Genomic DNA, 27,467 nt, shown 5'->3' on the forward strand with positions numbered 1-27,467 from the left:
AACGAGCAACGTCTTACTGAGTGGGGAAGTGCGTGGTGGTAGAGGGAACGCGGCTTCGTACTTATCTGTTTTTTTTCAGCAGCGTCTCCTTCCGCGGACGCTGTTGTCGCTGCGGCGCGCGTCTTTCTTTTCTTTTCTTCTGACCTCTTCATTCTCCTCTATATTAATTAGGCTAATTGATTAATTAAGCAATTAACTAAACTCAGTCCAACTTAGTTGCAGCATCACTATACGATCCCTTTGATTGGTCGCATGGTTACTAGCCAAAGTACAATTGGCCCCATTTGAAATTCGCGTACGATGACGTCACGAGCATTTCGACCAATTGAAAAGCGTGACATTGGGGGCGGAGCTGGTTACGAGGCCGACGACGACGCGAAACCCAGGAACGGACGCCAAAGAGCTGCGCTCTAAAATCAATGAGCCGCCCATGTTTTGCTCTAGATTTTACTCAATATGCAGGATATTAACATTGCAGCACTTTTTCCTTCAGATTTTTTTTCTCTAATCCATGAATACAATGAAAGAATCGTGCCAGACTGCTCACTCAACCTTACAAAGGAGCGAACGGCCGGCCGCTTTTATCGACCAGCAATGTATGCATATTAATGAACACAGCTCTCTGCCCAATTTTAAAGTCTTTGCGATTGTGAGAATCGGGCTTTCTCGGTCAGCAGACACCACTATTATTTGCATTCTAAGCTACCTATTGCTCCCGAATGCAGCAGTGACCACCATTCCCACACAAAGCGCATATACGCACTGCACGTCCTCTAGCTTTGTTGTTGTCGCCTGTTGGCTTATGCTTATGTGTTCCACTGATGAAATTGATTGCAAGTAGTTGCAGCCTCCAGCTAAGCAAAGTAAGGGTAAGACTTAGCCATGGCAATCAAGGCACCAACGCTGGCATTAAGATGCGTCCTAAGATAGGTTTGAAGTGTTTGGTCGCGATATTCGTAATTCTGACGCGAAAGCAAATTACGTAATTGCCTCCATGTCGTGCAGCGCTTATCAGAGAAGGCTTCCGTAAATTTTCTCTCATGGTCATGTCGCTAGCGATACCTTTCGAATATACAGCACAATAAAACCAGCTTCAAAATTTTCGTACAGTACTTATTGTACAGTCAGCGTCAGGTTTAAGATAGTCACCTCCGTTCAGGCCGAAGAAAACGAATACTTTTGCGCTTTCACAATCCCTGATTAGAAAAGGTGACTGGCACTGAGCAATACAAGAACTTCTTTTATTGCGCAATTTTTCCCCCTTTGGCATAACTTAAAGGAAAATTGACGGGCTGGTTTCTTTGTTGAATGCAAACAGGGCGTGATGCTGAAGCCCACGAGTCTACTGCGTGTCTGTCGGGCAGTTTTGATGCTAGGCCTGGCTGCATAAATGTCCGTCACGTGCAGCCCGAAGTCCGGGTCAAGTTCCCGAAAAGTGATTCAGCGTTGACTCCGTAGCTTGAGCGCAGCAAATGGAACATGCCAGGGGAGGAGTCTGACATTAATATTCAGGTTGCAAGAATATGAACGAAAAAGCCAGTTATCCTCACGTATTTTTTTCGCCCTTCTACAAAAAAAGGAAGTGCAGCAGAGCACTTTTCTCGAGCAGGTTCGACCTGCGTTAATTTCCAAGAATGGCTCGGAAAACGATGACGCGTACAAGGCTCGATCATTCAAACTGCGAAGCAATCTTTCACCGTGGTTTTCTCTGCTGTCACCAATATTCTCTCCAATACCTTGCAAGTCCCCCTGACCTTGTCGTCATCGTCAGCGTCGTCCGCATGAAATGGCTGCATCACATAGCTACGGCGTAATTCGTTTAGATAGCTACACTACCCGCAATGCCGGTATTTGTTGTTGTTGTTGTTGTTGTCTTTACGATGGTAGCATTTTCATGTGGTCTGCTATTTTTTTTTCTGTTTGACCTTCAAGGATATACAAGTACTGCCGATGAGTGGGAAAGAGAACCGCGTGAATTGTTAGGTCAGTGAGTTCAGGGCAATTCTTGAAGCAGTAAATTCGCAAAAGGGCAGTAATTACTCATTAGCATCCACGCAAGCGCAACCACACGGCTACAAAGGAAAGTTATACAGCTTTCTCTGGAACTTCGCGGTTGGAGAAAATTCGTCCTGGTCCGGCGGCCCAACCCGGCACAACCGCCGCCTGTCCGGGACAGTCTCTCTGCCAAGCGAGCTAACCAGGGCAGCAGCAAATGGAAGGGCGAGGCTGAGTTGATCAACTTGAAGCGGGAACGGTGTTAATCCAATAAGGTGACGGAAATCCTCCGCTTCGAAAGGATCAATTTGGTCTCGTCCTGTCACCCTGATATAACCAGGCTGGCGAGCGCTGGTTAAATCAGTTGGCATGGTCGGATACAACTCAAGAACAAACTGCAGATACCTCTCAAAGGAGTCCGTTCAGCCAATGGCGTCATGAATCTCACGGCGCGGTAAATCCGATTAATCCGTGGTTAATTCTTTCATCTGCCACCTCCTGCGGTGTCACGCAAGCAGGTAAAAGGGGATTAACTTCAATGTCCTGGGAATTGGTCGACGCCATTGGCTAGTGGGCAGTGTGAGGGGCGTTTAGTCCCTTTCTTCTTGCCTTGTATCTGACATTCAGACAGGCCTGGACAGGTCGGTAGGCCCAGTTTGATATTTTCTAGCTTTCGTAGCCGTATGGCTGCTTATGGGTGGATGCTAATGAGTAATTACTCCCTTACTGCACGTGAAGAGTAACAGTACAAATACGAGTGTTCCTGTTCATACAATGTTAGCGAAGTTTTGGAAGATCCATGGCAGCTCAAAAATCACTGCCTACAAAACTGATCATGCTGGTACAATGGTAGTTAATCTTTGCGAAATATGTTATTGGAAATGGCTACAATTTCACTCGAAAGATCTTTTCATTATTTGGACGTCTGGGGAACGAATTACTGAAAGATGGGGGTTTTACATAATAGAATGTCAGCTTTGCGACGCTGCCGCCCATGTAAGCTGTTTCGTCATGACCATGATACCCACACTCGCTTATGACGTCGATGATCACCTTGGACACTACCACATTAACAGTTTATTGTGGAACTGGTGTCATATTACGTGAGCGCGCATTACTTTTCAAACTTGTTTTTAATACAGCTTTGCTGTTTCTGCTTTCTGTACCGTGCTTTCAGTGCTTTCAACCACTTTTTTTTTTCATGATGCGGTAACTTTCACGTCGTAAAAACTGGCATAATCATGCACCCCAAGGATGTGCGCCGTGTTACATTTCTTTCTTGAAATTCCTGGGGACCACTTATGCGACAGTTACCTTAGAGGCTGCAAGTTTTCCTTCGGAAATGGTGTATGGAAAGCATCTTTTCATTTAACTGAGAGCTGAAAGTAAGCGTCGGTGGTTTGGATATCGTGGGTACTTCGGTGTGACACTGAACATTCAAGCAACAAGTTGTTATACAGGAGCAGGCATTTCGCTAAGCCTAACGTCACGCTTCTGTGCAGCAAAGCATTGATTTCTCAGAACAAGCTCATTGTGGCATTCTTTCCCCTCCAGACGCAATGAGGACCTCGTGGTCGCCATCGCTGCTGCTAGCCTGGTTAACGATCGGCCAGCTGGATTTCTCGGTAGGTTGAAGTAGTAGCACCATTGCTCTGGTTTTAACAAAATGTTTTTTTTTTTCGTTAAATCTGAAGAGGAAGCCTTTACCTGTTATTGTTTTTCTAATAATCAAATATAGGGACTGTGGTGCATAGGCAAACTACCTAGTTTTACTGTGACTTAAGTGAAGTAGCGGTATAATTTCACTAATAAACAAATATTCGTTATTTCTTATTGCTCAAAGGGAAGCAGAACACTGAATTAAAATTAATAATTTACACGCAAGTATCAGAAAATCTGAACCACGTTTTGTTCCCGCTCAGTTTTCATGTTAGGTCTATACACTTCTGAAGGCTTTTGTAGGTAACACTAACAACAGCTTGAGTACCGACTGGACCCGCTCGTTCTCTACGTGGAGCGTCAGCCCGAGTAGAAAACACAGCCGTTATAGTCTCAGTGTCGCTAATAGAGTCGACGTGCATGATGGCTGACAAGTGTTCAATAACCAGCTCACCTTACGTTACTTGCGTACAATGCGCCCGTTTGAGTAGGTCACGAAGTTATGAACTGGAAAGAGTTCGCATTAAGCACTTTTTCCCAATCTCTATTCCGCTTATTTCCCCCCTCCCACCCCTCATCTTCATGGCGCCTTTTTTTTTTTACTTAAACGCAGATGTGCAGAGCTGGGTCGTCTTCATCTACGCTCTCATCCTCCTCGCACGAAGCCTGGTCTGACTGGAGCTACTGGTCACCCTGCAGTCGGACCTGCGGCGGTGGAGTCACGACAAGGGCTCGGTCCTGCGTGGCTAGGTATGCCGGAGGTTACATCTTCGCAGTTCGTTTGTAACAAGCGCCCTCAACCTAACATTTTAGAGCGACTGTTGAACGCATTCAGAGGGTCGATTACACAGTAGAGAGCATCAGGGCAAAGTGACACTGTTCCAGCAGAGCGCATCAGTCATGAACGACGGGCAACGAGGCTGGCTTCTCTCCCGAATTTTACAGCATTGTTTGAGTTTCTATTTCATTTATGCTAGCACAGCGGATGCTAGCGTAATATAGGCCCTGGGTTGTGGAAGTCGAGGGTACGCCGCAGGACGAGGTTAGGGAAACTGAAGAGCTAGTACGGATACTTCCATTTCTCATTATTGCAGCTGTAAAACATATTTCCGGCGGAAGAGGGAAAACTTTATTTGATATAAAAGCAATTGGCCACTTCCGGGAGGACCCTTAGTATAGGAGCCCTCTGGCAGTTCCTTCCAGCATGGTCCGCTCGATGAGTCTTAGATGGTCGGCGGGCTGTGTGGGCAGAAGAGTGGTCTCCCAAGAGAAACGGGTGGAGGGTGTGGGCGAGGCGAGCACGAACAGGACAACGCTGCTCGTAAGATATGATTCCAAGGCAGTCTAGTGACAGATTTTTCAGGGTATTCTTTTGATAGATACGGTAGAAGAATGCTCTTTGAAGTAGGCTTCTTTCTTTCACATGTTCCACTTCAGGAGCCCATTCGCAGTGACTGATTCCACGTGGTCGAACTGCTCGGGAACCTTGCTGGAGCACAAGCTTTGCAACACGGAGGTAAGATTTCCCGTTACCGGTTGCATTTGCGATTTCGGGGCATTCTTTATAGTCGAGCTCCAAAAGCGCCGATATCACCTGTTGAGGCTCCCCGCCGCGGTGGCTCAGTGGTTACGGCGCTCGGCTGCTGACCCGAAAGACGCGGGTTCAATCCCGGCCGCGGCGGCCGAATTTCGATGAAGGCGAAATTCTAGAGGCTTGTGTGCTGTGCGATGTCAGTGCACGTTAAAGAACCCCAGGTGGTCGAAATTATCCAGAGCCCTTGACTAAGGCGTTCCTCACAGCCTGAGTTGCTTCGGGACGTTAAACCCAAATAAAACAATAAAGCAACCTGCTGAGGCAGACCGTTCTGTCATCTCTGTAAAAAAAAAATCTTGAAAACATCAGTGTAGAGCTTATAATGCAACGCATAAAACTGGCTCCGAGGTTACTTCAAGTTGATTTATGTAAAACCTGCGGCTGGGTGCCGCCTCCAGTGCGCGCCGCTACTTAAATCACTGCGTGAACGCGAATACGTGAGGCGAGAACGAGTTATTGCAGATTTTTTTACAGCTCTGCGCTTTAAACTGCACTGTAACCCCGGATGTCGACCTGGCGCCAAAGTGGTTGAACGAGGCGTTAAGTTTCCTCCCCGCGCATTAGTTAGCGTCTTTTGCTGCAGCCTAGAAAAGTGACACACGCTGTTCCCGCACACAGACCATAGTGCCGGTCTAGACTGCAGTGGTTTACGCTTCAGCACCTGACACTGCGCTTCGTTTTTCAGCCTATTTCTTTTTTTTTCTCAGCTCTAACTTCTTCCCGTGCACTGTCGGTTCATGCACTACCCTTTGCAGCTTGTGAGGAACACATCCGTTTTTCGACAGTGTTTTAGTGGCCGCCCAGGTGTAGAACTTATCCTTCATCCTCGGAACGGCCGTTCATGCCTACACGATGATTTGGTCTAGCAATGCTGTGAATGTACTTAGTGCTAGCCCTTTCACCTCTTCAGCATGCAGGCCGCCGGGGTGGCTCAGTGGTTACGGCGCTCGGCTATTGACCCGAAAGACGCGGGTTCGGTCCCGGCCACGGCGGCCGAATTTCGATGAAGGCGAAATGTTAGAGGCTCGTGTACTGTGCCATGTCAATGCACGTTAAAGAACCCCAGGTGGTCGAAACTTCCCAAGCCCTTCACTACGGCGTCTCTCATAGCCTGAGTTGCTTTGGGACGTTAAACCCCAATAAACCAAACCATAAACCAATCTTCAGCATGCGGGAGCACAGAGGCACTTCTGAATCTTCATTTCTTTTACCTCAACCACCGTCTTTCGTATTGAACCTGCTTTCCCGTATCAGCGCATTAATGGAGCGGGCAGCGATCAGGCGCAGCGTCAGCCGGTACCGCTGCGGCAGTCGATCACTCGCGTAGAAAAAATACTACCCCTATTTTCTCCACTTTCGTCGCACCGTGCTCATGTTAATCTAAAAAAACATGCGAGCGTTATGCACTTTATTCAGTAATCGCCGTAATCTATGGAATCGCGAAACGAAATTATCCTGGAAAGCTATTAATCTACACCGGTGGGATATGACGAGAAAAATTTAACCAGAACCGCGTTTCGTTCAGGACTCCGGTGGTTTATCTCCATTCATTATGGAAATGCAATTTTCACGGGGCAGGACCGGTGAATTTGTCAAATACTTAACGCAAATCTGCCCACGATAGAGTGGAAACTTGCGTTTACAGAGCTGACTGCTGCTCTCACAACGCGGTCTGAAGAGATGATGGAGGCTAAATCCTTGTGGCCCGTGTACAGTGCGATGTCAGCAGCCATTAAAGAACCACAGGTGGTCGAAATTTCCGGAGCCCTTCACTACGGCGTCCTTCATAGCTTGAGTGGCTTTGGAACGTTAAATCCCAATAAACCAATTGTGTGCCTAATTGCAATTAGATTTGTAGGTGGTCGTTAGTAATAGCCATGACAGTGTTTAGAATTTCGAAAACGCGATTACCCTTCGCACTGCGGCTCGACAAATTTGGCTTTTTTTTACTAGTTACGTGCACTCGAAAGGTTGCTTTGTCTGATGCTTTTCGAAAGCGCATGTATTCTGGCACGATGTAGCCATATTCTGTCGAGCCACAGAGCCGAGGATAATCGCGTTTTCGAAATTCCAGAAACTGATATTGCTACACCAACGACCGGCTATCCATCTCTAATTGCAACTAGGCGCATAACTCTAATAGTTAAAAAGTTAATTAGTAAAAATGAGTTCACCAGCTTACTACTTAAAACGATTCACTGGGTTGCTGGTGTACGCCAACACTGGTAATACTATGCTCAAAAAGGCATAGCTTTTACCTCAACAAACCTATTTCTGAAAATTACTGAATGTCTTCCCTGAAACATGTGGTATATGCAGTGTGTATGCTTTCCTGCTATCATAGGCCTAAATTTTATTGGCCCGAGACTACGAAAAAATTGTTTTTTTGCACATTAAATCGCTATGCTCTCACTTTCTACCATTAATCAATGACCTTATCACCAGAAACGGGGAGTGCTTCTTTAATGTGGATTAAGGAGCGTAGCTTCTGTTGTCAGAATATTGAAAGTGAAACTGCCAAACTGCCCATATCTACAGCGTGAAGGGGTATTCCTGTTAGAATCGTGAATTTCAATGTCCATGTTTAGTGAGCCGAAATCAAGCTGATTTGATTGAAAAGTGTGATCCGCTGAGATCTAGTAGCGGGAACCACCCCGATCATCTTTTAAGAAACTGCCGACTCTTCTGTCTTCCCTTCGTAGAAAGCAGGCATTTTCCAGCTTATTGATCCCCGTTTAATGCTTCCTTATTTTCAGTTGTGAACTCTGATCAATTTCTCATGCCTGGCTTCCCAATCAAAATTTGTGTACTTTTTCGTTTTTAACTGCACACTGGTTACTTTCGCTGCGTGTTCCTTACATTCGTCATTATAGTGAACCCTAATCACTATTTTAACCTGCTTCTCCTTTTCAGAGCTGCCCTCCAGGCAGCGCGGACTTCACCGACGTCCAGTGCTCTGCATACAACAACCGATTCATGGGAAACGGGCGGCGAGTGTCCAAGTGGTTCTCCGTGGAGCGCCACACGCAAAGTAAGACCTTGACGCTCGTGCACACAGCTAGGCTTAACAATTGCACCCTTTTTTTTCCTCTCTGTGCCAGAGGAAGGAAAGCGTTATTCTAATGCTGCATAAATGCGTCGTCGGTCATAAATTTGTCACTGTCAGCAGAGAAGTGACGTCACCTCAACAAAAAGTTCCCCGGGAGAATATCTATAGGCTCCAAGAAAATTGCGCCACTATACCGGAAGTAACAATACTTTTCGATTTATCTTAAGTGCGTCCGCGTCGTCACGTCCAATACCTTCGGGGAACATCTAACCATCAGTTATAACCCAGAGAGATCTCTCGTTGTGTGCATTAAGACTCGTCTGGAGTTCGCAAATACAACTTCTTATTCTATCGCCTTGATAACACCGTGTAATTAGGTGTCTATTTTTTTTAATTTGTGGACTACGCACAGAAAAACCCCTGCTCGTCCAAAGCAAGCGTCGCGTGGCTAACGTATTGTATGCGTCGCGAACAGCAAAACGGGGGTCATAAACGAGACGCGGTATAAACTTTTTTCTCTGACCTCGAGGTTATCACCGTGTGAAAGAACGCCACCTCACGCGAGCCCCTGAACTGGTTCTCCTGCCTAAGTGCTGCATTTCTGTTATGGAAGTGGGCTGTGTGTTATGGCTGTGTGACCACCATTACATACTTTCGCTTGTTTCGTATGTGACGACGTTTCAAAAAGGGGGCGCAGATGCTTCTTTTTCCAAGTTTGTTTAATTTTTTATGACTGTATTCTTGGCGCAGTATCGGGCCTAGAGCTCATGAGCACCTGCACACGAAATTACTGGGATGTTGTGCGCCCTATTCCGATGCAACGAAACGTTGCAAATATTTGCTTAAGACAGGGTGTTTTTTTCGATTGACCTAAAGGGGGCAAGGGTCCATACCCTTCTCAAACAACCCGCCTTGCAGTGGTTGGGACTAATCCCGAGGACGCGGTGTCAATCCCTACCGCGGCAACCGTAGAAATGCAAGGCAATCCGCGTAATGTGTGATGTCAGTTCATGTTGTAGAGCGTCCTGTTATCGAAATCATTCCGAAGCCCTCCACTACAGCGTCTCTCAAAGCTCATGTGTTGCCTGGGGACATTGAAACCAACAAATCATTTTTGTAAAAGACGACAAACGCCTTAGAGACTGCAAAAAAGGGCGCCTCAAAAACGACGTCGTCCCGAAATCCCGAAATACTTTTTTTTTCTTAAACGGGCAACAAGAAGGGAGAAGTAAGAAACTGCTTCTGTGTTTACACTGTGTTCACGCTCTTCTGCGCACAGCGCCAAAATCCGCGAAAGTTGTCGCTTTGAAATTCAATCCGCCACGGATGGTTCCGTATAGCAGCTGTTGTTTTAAAAGCACAGCATTTGAGGTTTTGCCTATTCGTCCGATAAACCGGTACGCGTATACGCTAGTACGTACCTGCTAAACGGCTCTCTCGAAGCCACAGGCGCCCTCGGGGGTAGCGCGGAATACTTGCGCGTAGCCTCCCCTTTCAACGTCGGAAACAGTATTACATCACCGTGACTCGTCACCGTAACGCGAACGAACAGTGAGAGAAAGGCAGCTTTCCTTCTGCGCTTTGTCAGTGTGCCATCTGGTACATCTGACGTAGCTGAAATAATGTTTGTGTGAGGGGTTGAATGGAAAATGAAGAGGCAACTGCACGAGCCTGTTGACTGTCATCTTTAGCGCCACTATGACTGCCACCTGCAAACAGAAAAAAACTCAAAGAGCTTAAGGAAATGAGGGAAGATGTACACTCGCCGTCAAAAGTAAATGGAAGGCGACTTTGTCAAAAAAATTTAATTTCTTTAAATCTAAAGCGTAATTGTCCATGTTTGTTAGTTCACGGTGCAATTCGCAAAATCACAATTAGGCTGCACACATGTATTCAAGGATGCATGAATTGGGGGGCAGTGATTAAATTCTCTCGTTAATATTGTCACCGACAAACGGTTGAAGAAACAGACCAGGTTCTAAGTAGACGAGCTGGGAGTGCTGGGAGTGCTGGTTCGTACGGTGGCAATATTGCCTTCTATTTACTTTTGACGGCACCTGTACGTGCACCACAACCGCTAAGCACCGAAGCGCCGGCATTTGGTGGTTGTGGCGCTAACGGGGGTCGCCAGTCCTAACGGGGGTCGCCAGTCCTAACGGGGGTCGCCAGTCCTAACGGGGGTCGCCAGTCCTAACGGGGGTCGCCAGTCCTAACGGGGGTCGCCAGTCCTAACGGGGGTCGCCAGTCCTAACGGGGGTCGCCAGTCCTAACGGGGGTCGCCAGTCCTAACGGGGGTCGCCAGTCCTAACGGGGGTCGCCAGTCCTAACGGGGGTCGCCAGTCCTAACGGGGGTCGCCAGTCCTAACGGGGGTCGCCAGTCCTAGGGGAAATCATGTTAGAAAAGGTAAATATATTACACGTGGCGACATCACCGGCCATTTTCGCAAGTAAACCACGATGTCTCGAGAGCTTTTGTCGCGGATCCAGGAGGCTATGCTGTACCGCCATTCTCTTCCAAGTAGTGATCACCGAGTCATTTTCGGTCTTTAAGTCAACAGGGCGGAAAGCTGAGCTAGTCGGTATACATTCATTATGAAAAATCCGGGCGCTAACAAACAGCGACACAGAGGGACACAGCGCTTAGTCATGAGTTTGTCACAAGTGGCAGGAAAATTTTAAATTCAGTTTTCTCGACAGCAAACTGTTTTTCAGTTCTAAAAGTAGATTCTCTGCCTTTCCGGCTTCATTGATGTTTGTCCGGGAAACAGAACTTCGCAGGAATTCTCCTCATAGTTCCTTCAGACCAGCCTGTTTTTAAAATGAAAGCTAGTATGGCCTGCGAGATATCAACCGCAATTTGTGCAGACAGTTTTCTGCTGTTTTTCACTTTCCCAGAACGAAATCCCTGCGAACTTCGATGTAGGTCACAAGACTCCACGATGATCTTCAGTTTTGGCAAAATGGCGGACGGCACGCCGTGCGGCCGGTCCAAAATATGCATCGACGGGCGGTGCAAGGTGAGTACGAAAAGAACGCGGAAATTTCTATAAATTCTTTCACTTCTTACTCTTTCGCTCAACGAAAGTACCGTTTCGCACGATGAATACCAACACAATCAGGAGTTTACAGCGCGCCTTGCAGATTTCTCGCAGGTCATTCATCAGTTGTCCCGAGTGATACGCTTTGTGAGCCTGTTTTTTTTGTGATATGCCTGACCTTAATGTAGAAAATTCCGTCGGCCAACGTTATTAATTTGAAAATAGTGCTAGCGCATTCAAAAGTTCAGCTTACGTAACCGCGTATAAGTCTGGCATGAATTGACTCTAGGCATTTGTGTGTTTATTGCAGTGCGCTGCATTTAGAGGTAAACCTGAGATTTTTTTCTGAAATCCTGTGTAGCCTATATATGTGGAACTGGGAACTGCAAGAGCAGGAGAGCGACGTGAGCATTTTCTGGTTGTCGAGAACCGCTGTAACGCTAACTACAACTGATTACACTACAGCTCATCAATACGACTAACCAGATCACTTACACAGCAAGCGCAGCAGTGGGAATTTTGTTTCGCTATTTTGCGGTCGTTTTTCATTCTTTCTAGACTCCCTGCATATGCATTCACTTTTCGCTATAGCCTAACGATGGCTTAAACAGCAATAGCTCTTCTTATGAAACCTTCTCCCATCACCTGTAAGAGAAATTAGTCTAATAAATGCACAACCCGAGTATTGTTGCTTGATCTTGTTAGTTTCCTTATGTTTTATTTTTTCAAGGATCTCCCAAGATAATCAGCCCTCTTTTTTAAAGTGCCTTTTATATTTAACTGCTGTCATCCTTTCTTCATAAACTGTCGTGTTGTTCTTCATGGTATCATGTGCTCATTTTTTTTTTGTCATTTTTGTCACGACATCAGCCTGCCCATCATCGAGTGTTAGTTTCTATACACTGCACCACATACAGACCGGCACGTCCCTTACTGTTAATAATTCGCAGGATGTTGGCTGCGACCGCATCGTGGAATCGGGTGTTCGCTTTGACGAATGCGGTGTTTGCGGAGGCCGGAACCTGTCCTGCATTCAAGTGCAACAGATGTCCTCAACGCAGGGTGAGTTTGACCCAACGGCACGGCACGACGAACTCGTACGAGTTCATGTGCGTTTTTCCTTTGAGCAAAAATGGGTTCTGCACAACTGCATTACATTACATCATGCATGTGGAGTATCGTAAAAGTGTTCTCTATCTCCCTTGTCCCCTTTACCTCTCCTTTAACAGGCACGCATCGAGTTACATTGGGAATGCAAATTGCAAGCAAAACAGCGTTTTGTTTTCTTCACCACAATTAGTCTTGGCATCACACTTAGTTGTTGTTTATGTATACCGTGTCACTTTTCGCCTGCAGAAAAATTGTGCATTTAAACCACTTCCCTCATTTTGTGTGCCTGATTTGTAAACTCCACATTCAAGGAATAGTAATTACTCCTCAGTGCGCTGACCAGGAATACCGAACATGCCTTGGCAGTTATGTTTTACTACGTGTTTCCCTAAAGGTTACTAGTCCTCCGTACTCCACACCTACACTTTTTGACGGGACATGTAAGCTTCCTTTTGAAATATGCCTTTCCCAGCAGCGAAAAGGCTTAATGTGAACAAATTTCTGTAATCAGAGGTTGTCACACACAAATGACACACCGCCAGGGAACTGCCACGATGTCTTCGCAGTTTGGCCTTCCAGAGAACAATCGCCGCAATGCAAATTATAAACGTCACCTGAAGTAAATGTCATTACCTACAGTTACTCCTTTTCTCGCGATGCATTCGCCAGAGGCAAGTAAGTGCTCAAAGTCGTAACAGCTGTTCGCTCGCTTCCTTTTTTCTTTTTCCTTCAGGTGAGCTGTACAAATACATGGCTGTGACCATCATTCCGCGCGGGGCCACTAACATCCGCGTAGAGGACGACAGCCACAACGTTCTCAGTACGTATACGATCCGCGTTGTGGAAACACGCCATCGGCCTTCACTGAACGTGTGTTTCCACAACGGCCTTGCGTTGGCGCTCAAGCAACAGCGCATGAATCGATGCTGACTGGCGGCGTGCTCTCTACCTCGCAGCCCTGTGGGACCACTGGCCCAGCCGTTCGATCGCCCCAAACAAAGGGATCAGCAATAAGACGATTCGCTGGGAATCGCGGAAGCTGAGCGGCGGCACTTCGACCATTCTTGCCGGAGGTACGAGCTTCACTCACGAGATGGCCGAGAACGGCAGCGAGGCCCTCACAGCTGTCGGGCCCACAATGAAGCCGGTCACGCTTGCGGTAAGCAAACAGGGGCGAGCCTTTCTTTGCGTATGGCGTGACTCCTCTTAAGGCGTCGGCCGACACTCTTTTTTTCACGCTTCTGTAGTTTCTTCTGTTGCATGCCCTTGCTCGTTCGCGAAAGGTGCCGTCGATGGAAAGCAAACCGTTGAAGCACATCAGCTCAGTTTTCGGATTTTCTTGTAGACACAACCGATCCTGCCTTCCTGTATCAGTGCATAAAGCATCACGCCAGTTTTATTCCTGCTGCGTGTGTGGCTTTCTTTTTTTTTTGTATTTACGCTCTCACGCATTTTTGTTACTCCAGACAGTGATGCGTTTCTGCGGGGAGAACTGACATAAAAGACGGCGGTGCTTTTTACGAGCAAAGAATGCTCGCGAGATTCAAAAATCTTGGGCTAACAAACGTGCTGTTCTTTACGTCGCTTTCATCTCATCAGAGGTTCTTGCCTTTTCAACGTTATGGCTGCATTTTATTATAAGGATCACAAGCTCGGCCACGCGGCACTTGGAAAGTGAGCAATCAGCGCCCTCTTTGGCTAGAATATCAAAGTGGGAGCGGAGTTGGCAGAGTTTTTCTTCCCAGGCGGTGTTCGCACAAAAGTAAGCGTTTGTTTCGAGATATCGACGCTCTTGCTTCTATATGTAACGTATATTGTGCGGTTTCGAGAGGTGTACTTCTTTACTGCATTGTCGAAATTAGAAGTGATGCTTATCAACGTTAATGACAGCAAAAAAAATCGAAGTGCAGTGCATAAAAAAACATTTATTCAGTGCTAAAAAAAACACGCCGCGCTAATTGCCCAAGGTCATTCAGTGTACATTTTAAATGCTACTGATCAAAGAAAGGGCCTCACACATGCTGACTGCCACGCATAATACGAGAATTAATGAAACATAGAACCAGCGCACTACAGCAGCACTAAAAAACAAACCAAGCTAGCCTCGCCAAAAGCGATGCTTAACAATAATATAGCGGATTGTTGGTTTACATAACTTTTTTTATTAACCTGTACTTAAAAAGCCGCCACCCATGCATAGGCGTTCAAAAATCGGATGACACCGCTTAGCTGATTGCACAGTACTTGACAAGCTGCACGAATCGCTATCGGTGCTATCGTCATCGCGCACTAACTGCAACCTAAACGAAAAATGCCGTCAAGTTGACTTTCAGTTCCATTTCGAGTAGAAAAGTACCGCGAAAAACACAGAGCACACACATGAGAACCAACCCTGCACAGCGCTAAAAGAGTCTGCGTGACTCTTCTTCCGCCGGCCTCTTTTTTTTTTTTTTTTGCGGTGCTAATTCTAAATAGAACAAACTAAAAGAGCGAGACTTTTCATCCTGCTAATCTCTGCAATACCAACACATTCATGTAAACCTTTATTAATTATGTGCTTTGCATTATCTCGCGCGTAAAACATTAAAGCTCATCGGCGCTTGCCCCCGAGGCAGTCGTAGGCAATGGGAGCAATCGTGTTAGTCTCAGAGGTATCCGTATACGATTACTAATACTGCTACCTGATCCGAATTAAGCCGATACTTTTCTAAAACAAACACTAGATATTGCGTAGTGCTGCAATCCACGCTTTGTGTTCGTGCTTTTCGTACCTCTTGCCTCGAAAACGGTAAACTTTCACGGGCAGTTTCTAGCTCTTCGCCAACTGTGCAGACTCCTGTGGCACTCCACAACGCCACAGTATTGACTTTAAGCTTTCTGCGAAGATGTAAAGTCGATGCCATTACGAGACCTGGAAGACTACGCACGAAGAGCGTTCAACACGGCTAAACAAGTCTCTGCAAGATCCCTACAATTTCGCTCCTCGCCGCTAGGGGAGCGACACGATGCTGCTGCCATGCGAGCAGACTTCAGCTTGGGTTCCATATAATAGATATTATTAGCATAACGCGTACCTCTACCGCTTACCGCGTACCGCGCCCCGCCACTGCGCATGCGCAGATTGCCCTGATAGCGCCAGATGGCGCCACGTTCCAATCAACAGTAGGGTGCCTCTAGTCAACAGCTCGCCCGCCTGTCGCGTCGGGACCAATCGGCGCGTGCGCTGTGGTGAGGCACGGTACGCGGTAAGTGGTAGCGATTGCGGTACGCGCTATGCTAAGAGCATCTAATGAGTGCTTGCCGCAATGTGCATCCTTGCCATCAATTATTATCAATTAATATCAATTAAAAATTGCCCTTTTCATGTCTCTCAAGCCTTTTGCCCTTTGCCTACACATGTTTTCTTGTTTCACCCGGCAGGTATACATCGTCAAGAAGCTCAACTCCAGCATACGCTACCAGTATTGGGTCCCCAAGGAAGACAACGGCCTGCAAAACGCGTTAAGGAACTCGCCGGCTGAGCTGGTGCATCGGCCCACGGCTACCTGGCAGCCACCCACTGCGGAGCACCACTACCGGAGGGCTCGGGTTCACCCTGGGCCTCTGCTGGACAACGCAATCCCGTTTCTCTCCAATCATGTGGACGAAAGCGGCGGCCTGGCATCCAACCCAGCAGCCAGGAATAAAATAGGCAGTAAGTTTGTCACATGCGCATAGGCCTGCAGTAACTGCCTGATTATGTGTAAACTGCTAGATGTATTTAGGAAGAGATTATACATTTGGGTCTAGAAAATGCGTGTGCTTACAGCTGCAACGGAAAAAGATTAGCACAAGTTACTCATGGCCGGAGCGGAAAAATTGCGAGACGCGGCGCTATTGTAGCCGTATGCGCAGATAGCGAGAGTGCCTGGCACATTCCACTGCCCAAAGTGGGGGTGGCCGAAAGAAAGCAGCCCATCCGAAAGCAGGCAGTGCCGCACGTTACTTTTGACAGTGCATCGCTAGAACATTTTTAAAGGAAAACGGGATAAAGATAACGTTGCTCGCCACGCTAGCGCAAAAAAATAAATAAAACGAGATTATGTGCTTAGCCGCCTTAGCACAAGGTTTGGCTGATAAGACATCTACAGGCGTTCGTTTAAGATGTTGCATTTCTGATGGGGGAATTTCTAGGTGGGCTGCTTTCTGCCGGCCAACCCCCGCTTTAGGAAATGGAATGTTCCTGGCACTCTCGCTATCGGCGTACTCGGCGACAATAGCGCCGCGTGTCGCGATTTTTTCGCTCCGGTCATTATTCACTTGTGCCATTATTTTTCCGTTGAAGCTGTACCTCCAAACGTATTCAACGCAGGGTGAAGACGGCCTCTGATGAGTCAAGGTTTTGAGAGGCACAGAAATTGCCTCCCTCTATGGCAATTGCTAAGGCACGATAATGGCCCGTTGATATTACTAGTACTTCATGGAAGCATAAATATGCTAATACCGTGCTTCTAAGGAAAGACATCGTCGCATGCCACAAACCAGCCTCTTTGGTATAAAGAATGCTTACCCACAAAATACATTACTGCCTGAGATAACATTTCTATTCTTCCGCAGTTTTAACATATAATCGCTTCTTTATATATTCTGACTTTCATTTGAAGCTTTAAACAGCAAGATCATAACTTGAAACTAAAAGGATCGAAGTTTAACTTTTCTGGACGCAAAGAACTGTGTGTCAGAGCTGCAGCTTATTCTCGGGTTGCGAAATTTCTGCAAGTTCAAAACACATAAACGTAAAAAGCCACAGTTATTTGGTGATATTGGATAGCGTGTCTGGAAAATTTTTTTAAACTTGCGAGTGCAGTTTTTGCATTTATTCTTTCCTCGATAATTTATTATTTCAACAAAGAGGCTGCAATACAATAGCGAACCCTTGCTGGGTGGTCAGCTCGGTCTTTTTCTTGTCACATGTGGTCATTATAAATTGCATTACTCTACTCTCATCTACAAGTTACTGATTAGAAGGCATACACACCCTAAAACCCACCTAGAAATATCTTTAATAAGCCCCATTGCGCAGATTTCTTGGCGGTTCATCCACATAGAAACAGTGTGTGATGATATTATTGTTTGTTTTCAGAAACTAAGCACAAAACAAACAAGGAAAAGGCAAAGAAAGGTAAGTCTTTCTTTTTCAATGGCATGGTTTTTGCCTCAATTTTTTTTGTAGATTTGTGCAACGCAACTGAAAATGACTTGTTGCAGGGAAGTGTCCCGTCTGCCATCGCCCAAGGAACCAGCTCCACCACTTCTGCAAGAGTGACGTTGGTAAGGACTGTTATAAACATTCCTGCTAGCGTTTCATTATGTGAGGAACAACTAGAGCGATAATAATACGAACACAGCTAAGATCACGGATGAAGCCAGACCATACCTGTACCACTGTCAAGTTTTAACTAGACTTTTGATTTCACAGACACATGTATACAGATGCTCTGCCGAAAACGTTCGTTGGCGTAGCAGCACATGCGACGATAAAACTCGTGCCTTTTTTGAAATTAGGGAGGCATCTAAAACTATTATTAATGCGTGATTTTCATTAACACCGATAGTCCTTTAATCTTCATCCTTCACTGGCATCCACCATAGCCCGCAATGGACATTGCGTGAAGAGGCGTCCAGCTCACCCAGAATGTTACTCGCCTTCACAAACTGAGCACTTGCTCAATGACCACTTAGTGCACAAGATGAAGATCCCGGTCACACACATTGCGTATGATCCAGGGGCTGCCGTGGTGCACACAACCCTTGCTACAACAGAATGGTCTATAGCAAACTAATGGATATAACAAAAGAATAGTTAATCCTCTTTGAAGCTCCCTAAAAGGCAATGTATTTGATATTTCGTTATGATATTTGATGTACGGGTTATACCGAGCCCCGAACTGAACTTCAGCGGCCATTTTGCACCGAGTACACTGAACATCCGCAAAACACTTCAGCATCAAATAAGGTCTGCATGAATGGCCTCTTAATGGAGCGCCTCTTCTCTTAATGGAGCGCCTCTTCTCTTAATGGAGCGCCTCTTCTCTTAATGGAGCGCCTCTTCTCTCAATGGAGCGCCTCTTCTCTCAATGGAGCGCCTCTTCTCTCAATGGAGCGCCTCTTCTCTCAATGGAGCGCCTCTTCTCTCAATGGAGCGCCTCTTCTCTTAATGGTTCAAAAGCTTAAATTGCTAGGTTAGTTGGTTCACAATTCACAGAAGGTGGAACCTCTCCCTCTGCATCCGTTTTCGCTGGTTCCACATTTTGCGCTTTTCTTAAGGGAGCGCCTCCTAATGGAGACCTGCATGGAGCACCCTCTGACGCCGCCGTGCGCATCTTCCCTAAAACCTGAGTGTGCGGCCCACTGAACGATGTCACGCAGCACGGTGCGCGCGGCTTGCTGCACCTCAGCCAAGTCGCCAAGACCTACCTTCGACTACCCCATGCTCCAACCTCTTCGTTGCGCATGTACCGCCTCTAGATAGGTTTCTCAGGTGCCGCGTGCATTTCAGCTTCGGTTTCCATCGTGTGGTCACGCGGTTTGGCAGTTTGGTAGTCTGCTAGGTATGCGTGATGCTATCAATGCGCTGCTCATTTAACATGGAAGTACAAGATGATTTCTGTTGACAAGAACGCGACCATAATCAAATAGGTTTTATCGGGCACAAAGAAATGTCGGGTAATGAATAACTTTGGTGCTGCTCCAGGTGCGCTGTCTATAAGCTTTAAATGTATACTCTATAAATTCTTATATTCTATATAATCAAAAATTAAGCAGTCGCTAGCGCCATTCCATGGTGTAAAAGAAACAAGGAAGCAGATGGAATTATTTGCCTTCGAAACGGCCAAGGGTGCCTTTATAAAATTATCAAATGGTTTTTCAGTTGCCTTCGGCCTGGCGTACTCATTCTCCACTAAACAATCCCGCCATGCGGTGAAGTGTTATGACTAACGTGGTCACGCGTCAGGTGCGGAATCAAGCCAGAATGGCGCGCAGACAGGATCTCCACAACGAGCTCTTCTTTACTACAACCCGTACCAGTCTCGCTCCGAAAAAATGGGACTGAATAATATACGTTGGCCTGTACCCTGTCCTTTACTCATTTCTTCGGCGCCCCAGGAAAAAAACGCTCTTTGACAAGGCGGACAACTTCTGTTCGTGTACCTACAATCGGACACGTCGGGGGCGCTCGGGACGCTTGTTGAAAGCTCCATTAACACAGATCGGCGACACGCTAAATGCCACCAACGTTGTCCTCTATCTATAAAGTGACAGGCCGCCCGATGACAATGCGGCAGGCGCTGCCAAGGTCACCTACAGTTGCCACGTAGCAACGGGCCATAACGAACGAATTACTGCTCCCTTCGACTTCGTTATAACGAGATTCAACTCTAGCGTTCATATTTCTGAGACTGCGCCGACGTCCAAACCACCCTCATCTCAAGCCGCCTCGGTGGCTCAGTGGTTATGGTGCTCGGCTGCTGACCCGAAAGACGCGGGTTCGATCCCGGCCGCGGCGGTTACATTTCGACGGAGGCGAAATTCTAGAGGCCCGTGTACTGTGCGATGTCAGCGCACTTTAAAGAACCCCGTGGGGTTGAAATTTTCTGAAGCCCTTCACTAAAGTGTCCCTCATAGCCTGAGTCGCTTTGGGGCGTTAAGCCCCATAAAACTAAACTAAATTAAACCACCCTCATCCCAAATCATTCAGAAGGCCACAACGGCCGCCTTTTGGCTTGAGCATCCGCTTGATATGCGAAAGGCGTGGGATTCGATCCTCAGTGCCGCCAGGCACCCGCTGGTTTCCCAGTGGGCACAGTTGTTCCTAGCCTCGTGCACTGCTTCTCTGGGGTGACACTCAAAAAGATTCTCTTGAACAACATCGTATAGGCCAAAACACGATTGTTATTGCTCTGCTTTTCCGAGCTGCCCCTGAGCCATATTAACTTTCAATCACGCCCGAGACGCAGGTGAACTGTCGGGGCTCCACCAACACTGCTTCTCCGCATGTACCAGGACACATAGGTTTAATTCCTTTTGTTACAACTGTCACGCTTCGGCGGTGACACACTCGCACAACTCCCAAACACACGGGCTCCACGCCAACAACCTTTAGTTGCACTTCTCTCTTCTTCCCTCCGCCGCCGCTCCGCCTCCTGATGATGATGACTTGGCGATCCACTAGCGCCCCCTCATGGCATCACCCGTAACTAGACCCTCCGCCGCCACACTGTCCTAACACAATTCTGCCTGCTTCCTGCCGACGTGTCCGGCGCTTCATTAATGGCAATTCCCCTTCCTCTGGCTACGCTCACGCAGTGATCCAGGCCACCGTGCTGTCGGTGGAGGTCGTGGACGGGTCGCTGCGTTACGACGTGGCCATCTCCGAGTCCTACCGCAACCTGCTGGACCTGCAGCAGCGCGAGTACCTGTGGGCGCCCGACCGCCGCTGCGCGTGCCCGAGGCTGCGTGTGGGACGCGAGTACGTGGTCATGGCGCGCGAGCAGCGCGACTTCGCCAACAAGGAGTCCAAGCTGGTCGTCGACTCCAAGTCGTTCGTGCGCCGCTTCACGGACCGCCGGCGTCGCCAGCTGTCCAGGCTGCGCAAGCTACAGGGCCGCAAATGCAACTCGACCACATGAGCACGGCGGGACCACTCTCTCGTCGAAACGCGATTTGCGCGATGTGTATGTGCGTGCGTGAAAGTGTTGAGAATCGAAAACTCGTCGATGGGTTAACGACGACCGAGGATGTGTGGACTTTGAATGAAGAAGCGACGAAGGAACTGCCGAAACTCTGTACATACTGGAAGCACGAAGTGACTAGACGGTGTGTCTGCGAGTTGTTTCAAAACACGAGTGAACGGGGAAGGGCTTCGACTAAAGCCTCCAAGTGTGTCAGCACAGCGTAAATTGGAGATCTGAAGACCGGCTGGTGAGCTCGGTTGACCAAGCTGGGTGCAAGAAGTGCGATGCGTTGTACGAGACGTTAAAAGGAACTGCTATTGCACGTTATTACAGCATCGACAACTCAACCGAACATCGACTTATGACAAGGAAGCGAGAGCGGGAACATGCGTTCTTTCATGGCCTAATACTGCACCTCTCTCTCGTTACGCTTTGTGACGTTCGCTTGACGTGTGAATGCTTCGTCACATATTTTTTTGCTGGCTGACAATCGTTGGCGAAAGAGCCTCCAGCAAAATGTTTCTCTTGACGCCACCCGTGGGTAAGGCTCGCGGGGAGTACTAATACTTTCATCTTCAGTCAGTCGTTGCAAATGTGACTCCAGGTGGTTTTGTCCCCCCCTCGGCGCTTTTGTTATGTGTCACGCCTTCCCCGATAATGGTGTTCCGTATGGATAGAAACCTTATACTGGGGTGTTTTTCTTCAGATCTTTGTCATTACACCAAAGATATATTTTTCTCAGAAGAAAGTTCACAAGGCTATCTAGTGTTGAGAAGTTTCTCCTCACGCAGAAGAGGCGTTTACGATGATGAAAATTTCGTAGTGCTATTCTTCCATTCCTCCTTTTGTGTACTGTTGTGTTGACCTACCTAGCACCGTTCGTGATGTGTCCAAAAAAAATTTTCACGCACACTTTTGTGCCTGCATTACGGATGTTTGTAGTCTTTTTGTGTACCTGGTCTATCAGGGAGCGAACGCTAGTTCTTCCTTCAACATTTCTCATTATTTATTGATCTCGTTGCTTAGCATTATATAATGTCCCTTTTCGACGAAATGTTTTGATACCTTTCTATTCTTCTACATCCTCCTTATTGAAAATTGTACGCGTGATGGTGTTTGTTGTTCGCCACTCCTTGTACAAAGAGTACACGCGTTTGTGAAAAAAAAAATGCGCCTTCCTTTTTCAGAAAAAAAAAACTCCGTTCGTTGTTGGTCTCAATTTTCTTCTTTTGGTAGCACACTGCATGTGGACGTTGGTCGGCTGTTTTTTTTTTTTTAAATTCTACAGTTGAATTTCGTTATAACGAAGTTGGAGCCTGGCGATTTCGTTATAGCCGTAGTTTCGTTATAGGCAGTGTTGACAGAGCTTCCAAGGGGAATCGTCATTTCTTCGTTGCATATCCATAATTTCTTCATAAAGTCTAACGAGGTTAGGCTAATTATTTGCTTCAAGCTGTAGAAGGGATGAACTATACAAACAGGGAAATGTTAGCAGAATTAAGTTCAGAAGGGGCCGATTATTGGGTCCCTCTATGAACGCACCATAGCGCGCTGCACTTTCCTACACGACCCGGGACTGCCAGATGCGGGAATACGGTTGGTCCTAGCGCAGGGAACACCCGCAGAAAGTGATGGATAGACGTTCTGGCGTGACGTCATAGGGACGCCGGCGATTCCGGGCGAGTAAATAAGCATCGGTACTGAGGTAAATTTCAACCAACTTGACGGAGTTCGGCAAACCCAAACTCTGATCCCCTGACGTACGTCCTCGTCTGCGCGAGCAAGACTGAGGCAGACAGTACCGCTAGCGCAGGCGCTAAAGCATGCTAATCGCACGAGTAGCCACATTCTTCACCTTGCGAGGAACAACAAAGGCACATTAAAAAAAATGCACAGAAGAATGTCGCTGTAACGAAACTGTTTGCGACGAAATAATGGTTATAACTAAGGACTGGGGACTCCCTTTGAAGCTCACTAGACACGGGCTGTAAGGGATGTACGGCTATAGCGAAGTAATCGTCGGGGCCCATTTTACTTTTATAACGAGGTCCAAATGCACAATATGCACTTGAAACTAAGCACAGAAGGCCGAAGAAAAGGTGTACTGTGCACAACGTACCGCAGGAACTGCCACTTTCAACTTATCAACATGGAAGGTAGCAAATTCTGTTTCTGCCGACCTTAAAGCAAGACAGAACAAACTGAAGTTGGCCTGTATTGATAGATTGCCGCGTTCTGATGACAGCAACCACTATCACAGAGTTTTGGTTTCGGCGACTAAATGCGCCAAGTTCAGCAAAAGTAAACAACACTTACAACAGTGGGGTAACCATGGGCCGGATCCCAAAAGTCACCGTTCACTGAGTGAACTGAGGCGGACAGCGAGATGCGAGAAAGAGGGCCGCCACGTGCAACTCGCCGCGAGCGCCGTTCGTGACGTACTGTACATTCACGCATATAACTTCTGTACGTACCCTTATATGAATCCTTGCAAGAAGGAAGAAATCCTCTTATTACCCGCACAATTGCCCGATGAAAGGGAGTGTATGCTGACTGCATAGTTGTACAGTCGCGAGTAAAAAATATTAGCACACATGACGGAACAGCGGAGCGCCGGAATGGCAACGCGTGGCGCTGCGGGTGGCGAAGAGGCTGATAACGAGAGTGTCGGGCCGCTTCCATTCTACAGTATTATGGGGGTTCAGCGCACTGTCACGGACCAGCAAAATTACTGGCTAAAAGCAGCGCTATCATCTCTTGTTCCCGCGAGTTTCTTTTGAGAAACCATCGCAGAAATAAAAGTTGTAAAAAGAAGTCATGTTTACCATGATAACTGAGCCAAAATAAATGCCACATGCGCAGTCACGTAGGGTCGGCACTTCGGCGCTCGGGCGGCGCACGCTTGATAAAGCTTACTTGATGCCGTCCCCTCCCCCCCCCCCCCCCCCCCCCCCCCCTAGGCTGCACACATGGAAACGGCCCGATAGGCAGGTCTGCGAACCGCAGCGCCGCGTGGTGAGATATACCATTTCTGATAGCCAGTGATCTGTGCTAATATTTTTTGCACGCAACTGCACATCTCCTACGTAAATTTGCAAACTATTTATTCACAGGTAAAGTATATATTTCATCGCTGCAATTCTCAATCCAGGACCGCATTCAGTCATTGCTGTCACCGGGACTTTGAAGAGTCATCTACGCTGTCGCATATCAGCACCGTGACCAGAGGGACTGACCTATGCGCGCTTCTATGATCCATCGGCATAAATGTGCGTCGGAGGCAGTGGAGACTGCGGCCAATCCGAAAGAAACTGCTCGCATTATTGTGAATCCGACCCTTTACCCGAAATTCTCATAAGGCTCACATGCAGACCTTTAGATTACATTTTTCCCTATCTGGCGCGTCTAATGTGCGAGAAAATACGGAAAGCTCTACGGGAAACCCGAACCGCGGCCGCTAAGCTTAGGACGCAGTTAACGACCTATGCGTCCACGAAAGGTAAGCCGATGTGCTACGGCTAAGCCTGCGGTGGCATTAAAGCCTTCACTCTGCGGCAGCTCACGCGCTTCGTCCAGGCATCGCTTCGTCCAGGCATCGCTAGGGAACACAGAACGCCTTGTATCACGCAGCCACTTTCGGTCACCCACTGCCCTTCACCTGTTGGTTCGCTGAATCAGCACCCGCCAGCGAATCTCTAATCTCGTGCTGTCCATTGAGAGCGCTTTATTGAAGCTGCACAGATTCTTCAAAACGTCACATGGTGTGCCACAGTGATTAGGCAGAAGTTTAACGCGAGACTGCATTTCACTATGAGATCATACTTCAGCCGCAGAAAGTTCATGCGCAAAATGGCTGGACTGGTGAACGTTGTTGGTAAGTATTACGTCACTGGACGTCGAGCCTGGACCGCCAACCTCATATTGTTACCCGAATTATGAAAATACTACTCTTAGCCATCAGGGAGTAGATTTACGGCGAGTAGAAGCCACAAGGCGGGCAGTTTTCCATGCACAGTGGGCCTTTAGGCTGCTGAACATGAAAACCACCACGTGGCAGTTTTATAAACTGCCTCTGTACACCATCTTCTCGCTTCTAAATTAAGCACTTTCTCACTGCACTGGATGTACTAACGAAAAGGAAAAAGGCCGGTCATAGGCTTAAGTCGGACGATGCCGGCTTCCAGAGGAGAAAGTAGAAAGGCGGTAACTTATCTTGATTTACAAATCCCACATTTCCTTTACGAAGCCCACGATGTGATTATGAGGTCTGTCGAGCGAAGGCTGTAAATTACAATCACATATCTAAATGACTATGCACAAGCGATGCAGCTGTTATTGGTCCTTATCTTCGACCCTAGTCTACATTTGGAACAAGGATTACAGCCGGGTGAGAAAAATTCTGCACTTTGGATCCAACCGCATTCACGGTCACTACACGCGGTTCCTCCGAGACAACGGAATAGCTCATTGTTAACCCATTAATTCTCACGCATTGAAAACGTGAGACAAAAGTTATGAATTTCCAGGACTTTATCGTTAATGGCTTCTTGATGGTAAAAATGTAAAAAAAATCAGATTCATTAAGAAATAATTATTTCAATAGTAGTTTTTAGCTAGTGCGTTACTTGAAATATGTTAGCAGTTCAAGTAGATACGCGGGCAGAAACTAAAATTATTCACATTTTTACGCTATGTATCAGGTATGCAAAGCCGGACAATACAGGGTTAAAGCTTTTTCTTTTTTTGCTACCTAGATAAACGCTAACCATAAGACGAAATTGTATGAGCAATGATTTTGATGCCTCAGACCCTTTTTATCAGAGTGAAATATTGCAATCCTGGTTTCGTTTAGTTCTGCGATTGGATAACGGAGTAATGCGGCACTCTATGGACCATAGGCTTTTTGCCAAATGCCGATTGCGATTTCAATTTCGCGGCACTGCACTTCGATACAATCGGGCTCTGCTTTCGTCCGGGGTACGCGCTGTTTTTCCAAACATAACCCTTCTGCTAACTTCTGGTAAATCAGCCGCTGTGTTCTCTCCTTGAAAGTGCGTCCTGTAAGCCAGGAAATAAAACAACGTACTTATATAGCTGTATACACAGCACAACAAAGATAAAACTAATAAAACATGGTCTGACCTGATTAGCCTGCACGAGACATAAAACTAACTTGTTCGGATGCTCTCATCACGTTGTATTCATAACGAGCACAGTTGGCGTATACAACTGATGGTTGTCCGGAAGGAGTCGCACCCCACATCGGCTCCGCACAAAGACAGCGGAATTCGCCAATCGCCAGCATCATCGGCCCAAATTTCACCATCCACTGATCTACGAATGTGAGTGCCGCACGCCATCAATTTTTGGCCCGCCTAAGCCATTTTTCGGGCACCCACGGCCCTTTCTTTGTGACCTCTTCGCCTGATCTAGGCCTCGCTCCGCTGGGAGCTAGGCCTACTGCGTCGGACGCTTCCGCCACCAACACCATCATGGAGGTGCAGGTGCAGGGAGAGGTTCTTAACCCCCACGACTACGACCCAAGGGACTGGACGCACATTCTTAGTGTGCCTGCCCGCTCCAAGGACGTCCTTTCACCATCCCGAAGCCAGGAGGCCGCAGCCTCTGCTACCGGTGCCCCCAAGTCGGCGCGCCTTAAGTCAGCGCACCTACAAGCAACGCGCACAGCTGCGCAGCGTTCGCGGCAGCAGCCGCCGCTTCCTGCTGCAGACTACAAGGTCGTGTTCAGATCACGAGGCGGGCTGCAGCTGGACCTGCTTCCACCCCGACAACTACGGGAAGCCATCCTTCAAGCGGCGTCCCAGCTACACGAACCAACGCGTACCCAAATCAGGGTACACCCCGTAAACAATACGTGCACCGTAAGCACGCCCATAAAAGCTGACGCGCTTGCCCTGGTTAGCGTAACCAGCATCAAAAACCAAGGCAAGGACTTCGCCGTCGCAGCTTACATAGCCCCGCCGGATGGAGCGGTACGCGGAGTCATCTCCAATGCTTATTGGAATGAGACCCCGACAGAGCTCCTGCAAGACCTGATCACCGGCAACCCAGACGCCCTCATCGTGGACGTCCGCCGAATGGGCTCCACGCGTTCCATCTTAATCACTTTCCGAGCTGGACCTGTCCCACGCGCCATCCTTTATGGAGGAGCCCTCCACAGGTGCACACCCTATCGAGGGCATATAGACGCCTGCACTAACTGCCGCATCCCTGGTCACCGGGCAGACGTGTGTGTCCACCCAAGATCCCATAAGTGCCCCCGCTGTGGGCAGTCCCACCCAAAGGAA

At 47.6% G+C, this 27,467-nt stretch overlaps 1 protein-coding gene across 2 annotated transcripts in view; it reads left to right on the plus strand.

Moving 5' to 3' along the window:
* Positions 1-22,373, plus strand: part of LOC149342737 (ADAMTS-like protein 5) — a 127,249-nt gene extending 104,876 nt beyond the window's left edge. For both annotated transcript variants that reach the window (XM_089545202.1, XM_089545201.1), the window contains exons 3-14: positions 3,550-3,620; positions 4,268-4,404; positions 5,092-5,170; positions 8,162-8,279; positions 11,193-11,314; positions 12,286-12,397; positions 13,179-13,265; positions 13,402-13,604; positions 15,866-16,139; positions 17,568-17,606; positions 17,693-17,755; positions 20,792-22,373. In XM_089545202.1, the coding sequence (XP_089401328.1) occupies positions 3,555-3,620; positions 4,268-4,404; positions 5,092-5,170; positions 8,162-8,279; positions 11,193-11,314; positions 12,286-12,397; positions 13,179-13,265; positions 13,402-13,604; positions 15,866-16,139; positions 17,568-17,606; positions 17,693-17,755; positions 20,792-21,114 (1,623 nt within the window). In that variant the 5' untranslated portion in view covers positions 3,550-3,554 and the 3' untranslated portion in view covers positions 21,115-22,373. The remainder of the gene's footprint in view (positions 1-3,549; positions 3,621-4,267; positions 4,405-5,091; positions 5,171-8,161; positions 8,280-11,192; positions 11,315-12,285; positions 12,398-13,178; positions 13,266-13,401; positions 13,605-15,865; positions 16,140-17,567; positions 17,607-17,692; positions 17,756-20,791) is intronic.
* Positions 22,374-27,467: the final 5,094 nt, after the last annotated feature.

Source organism: Amblyomma mixtum, chromosome 5 (assembly GCF_055824585.1).
Source record: "Amblyomma mixtum isolate Tamu chromosome 5, ASM5582458v1, whole genome shotgun sequence".
Classification (NCBI taxonomy): domain Eukaryota; kingdom Metazoa; phylum Arthropoda; class Arachnida; order Ixodida; family Ixodidae; genus Amblyomma; species Amblyomma mixtum.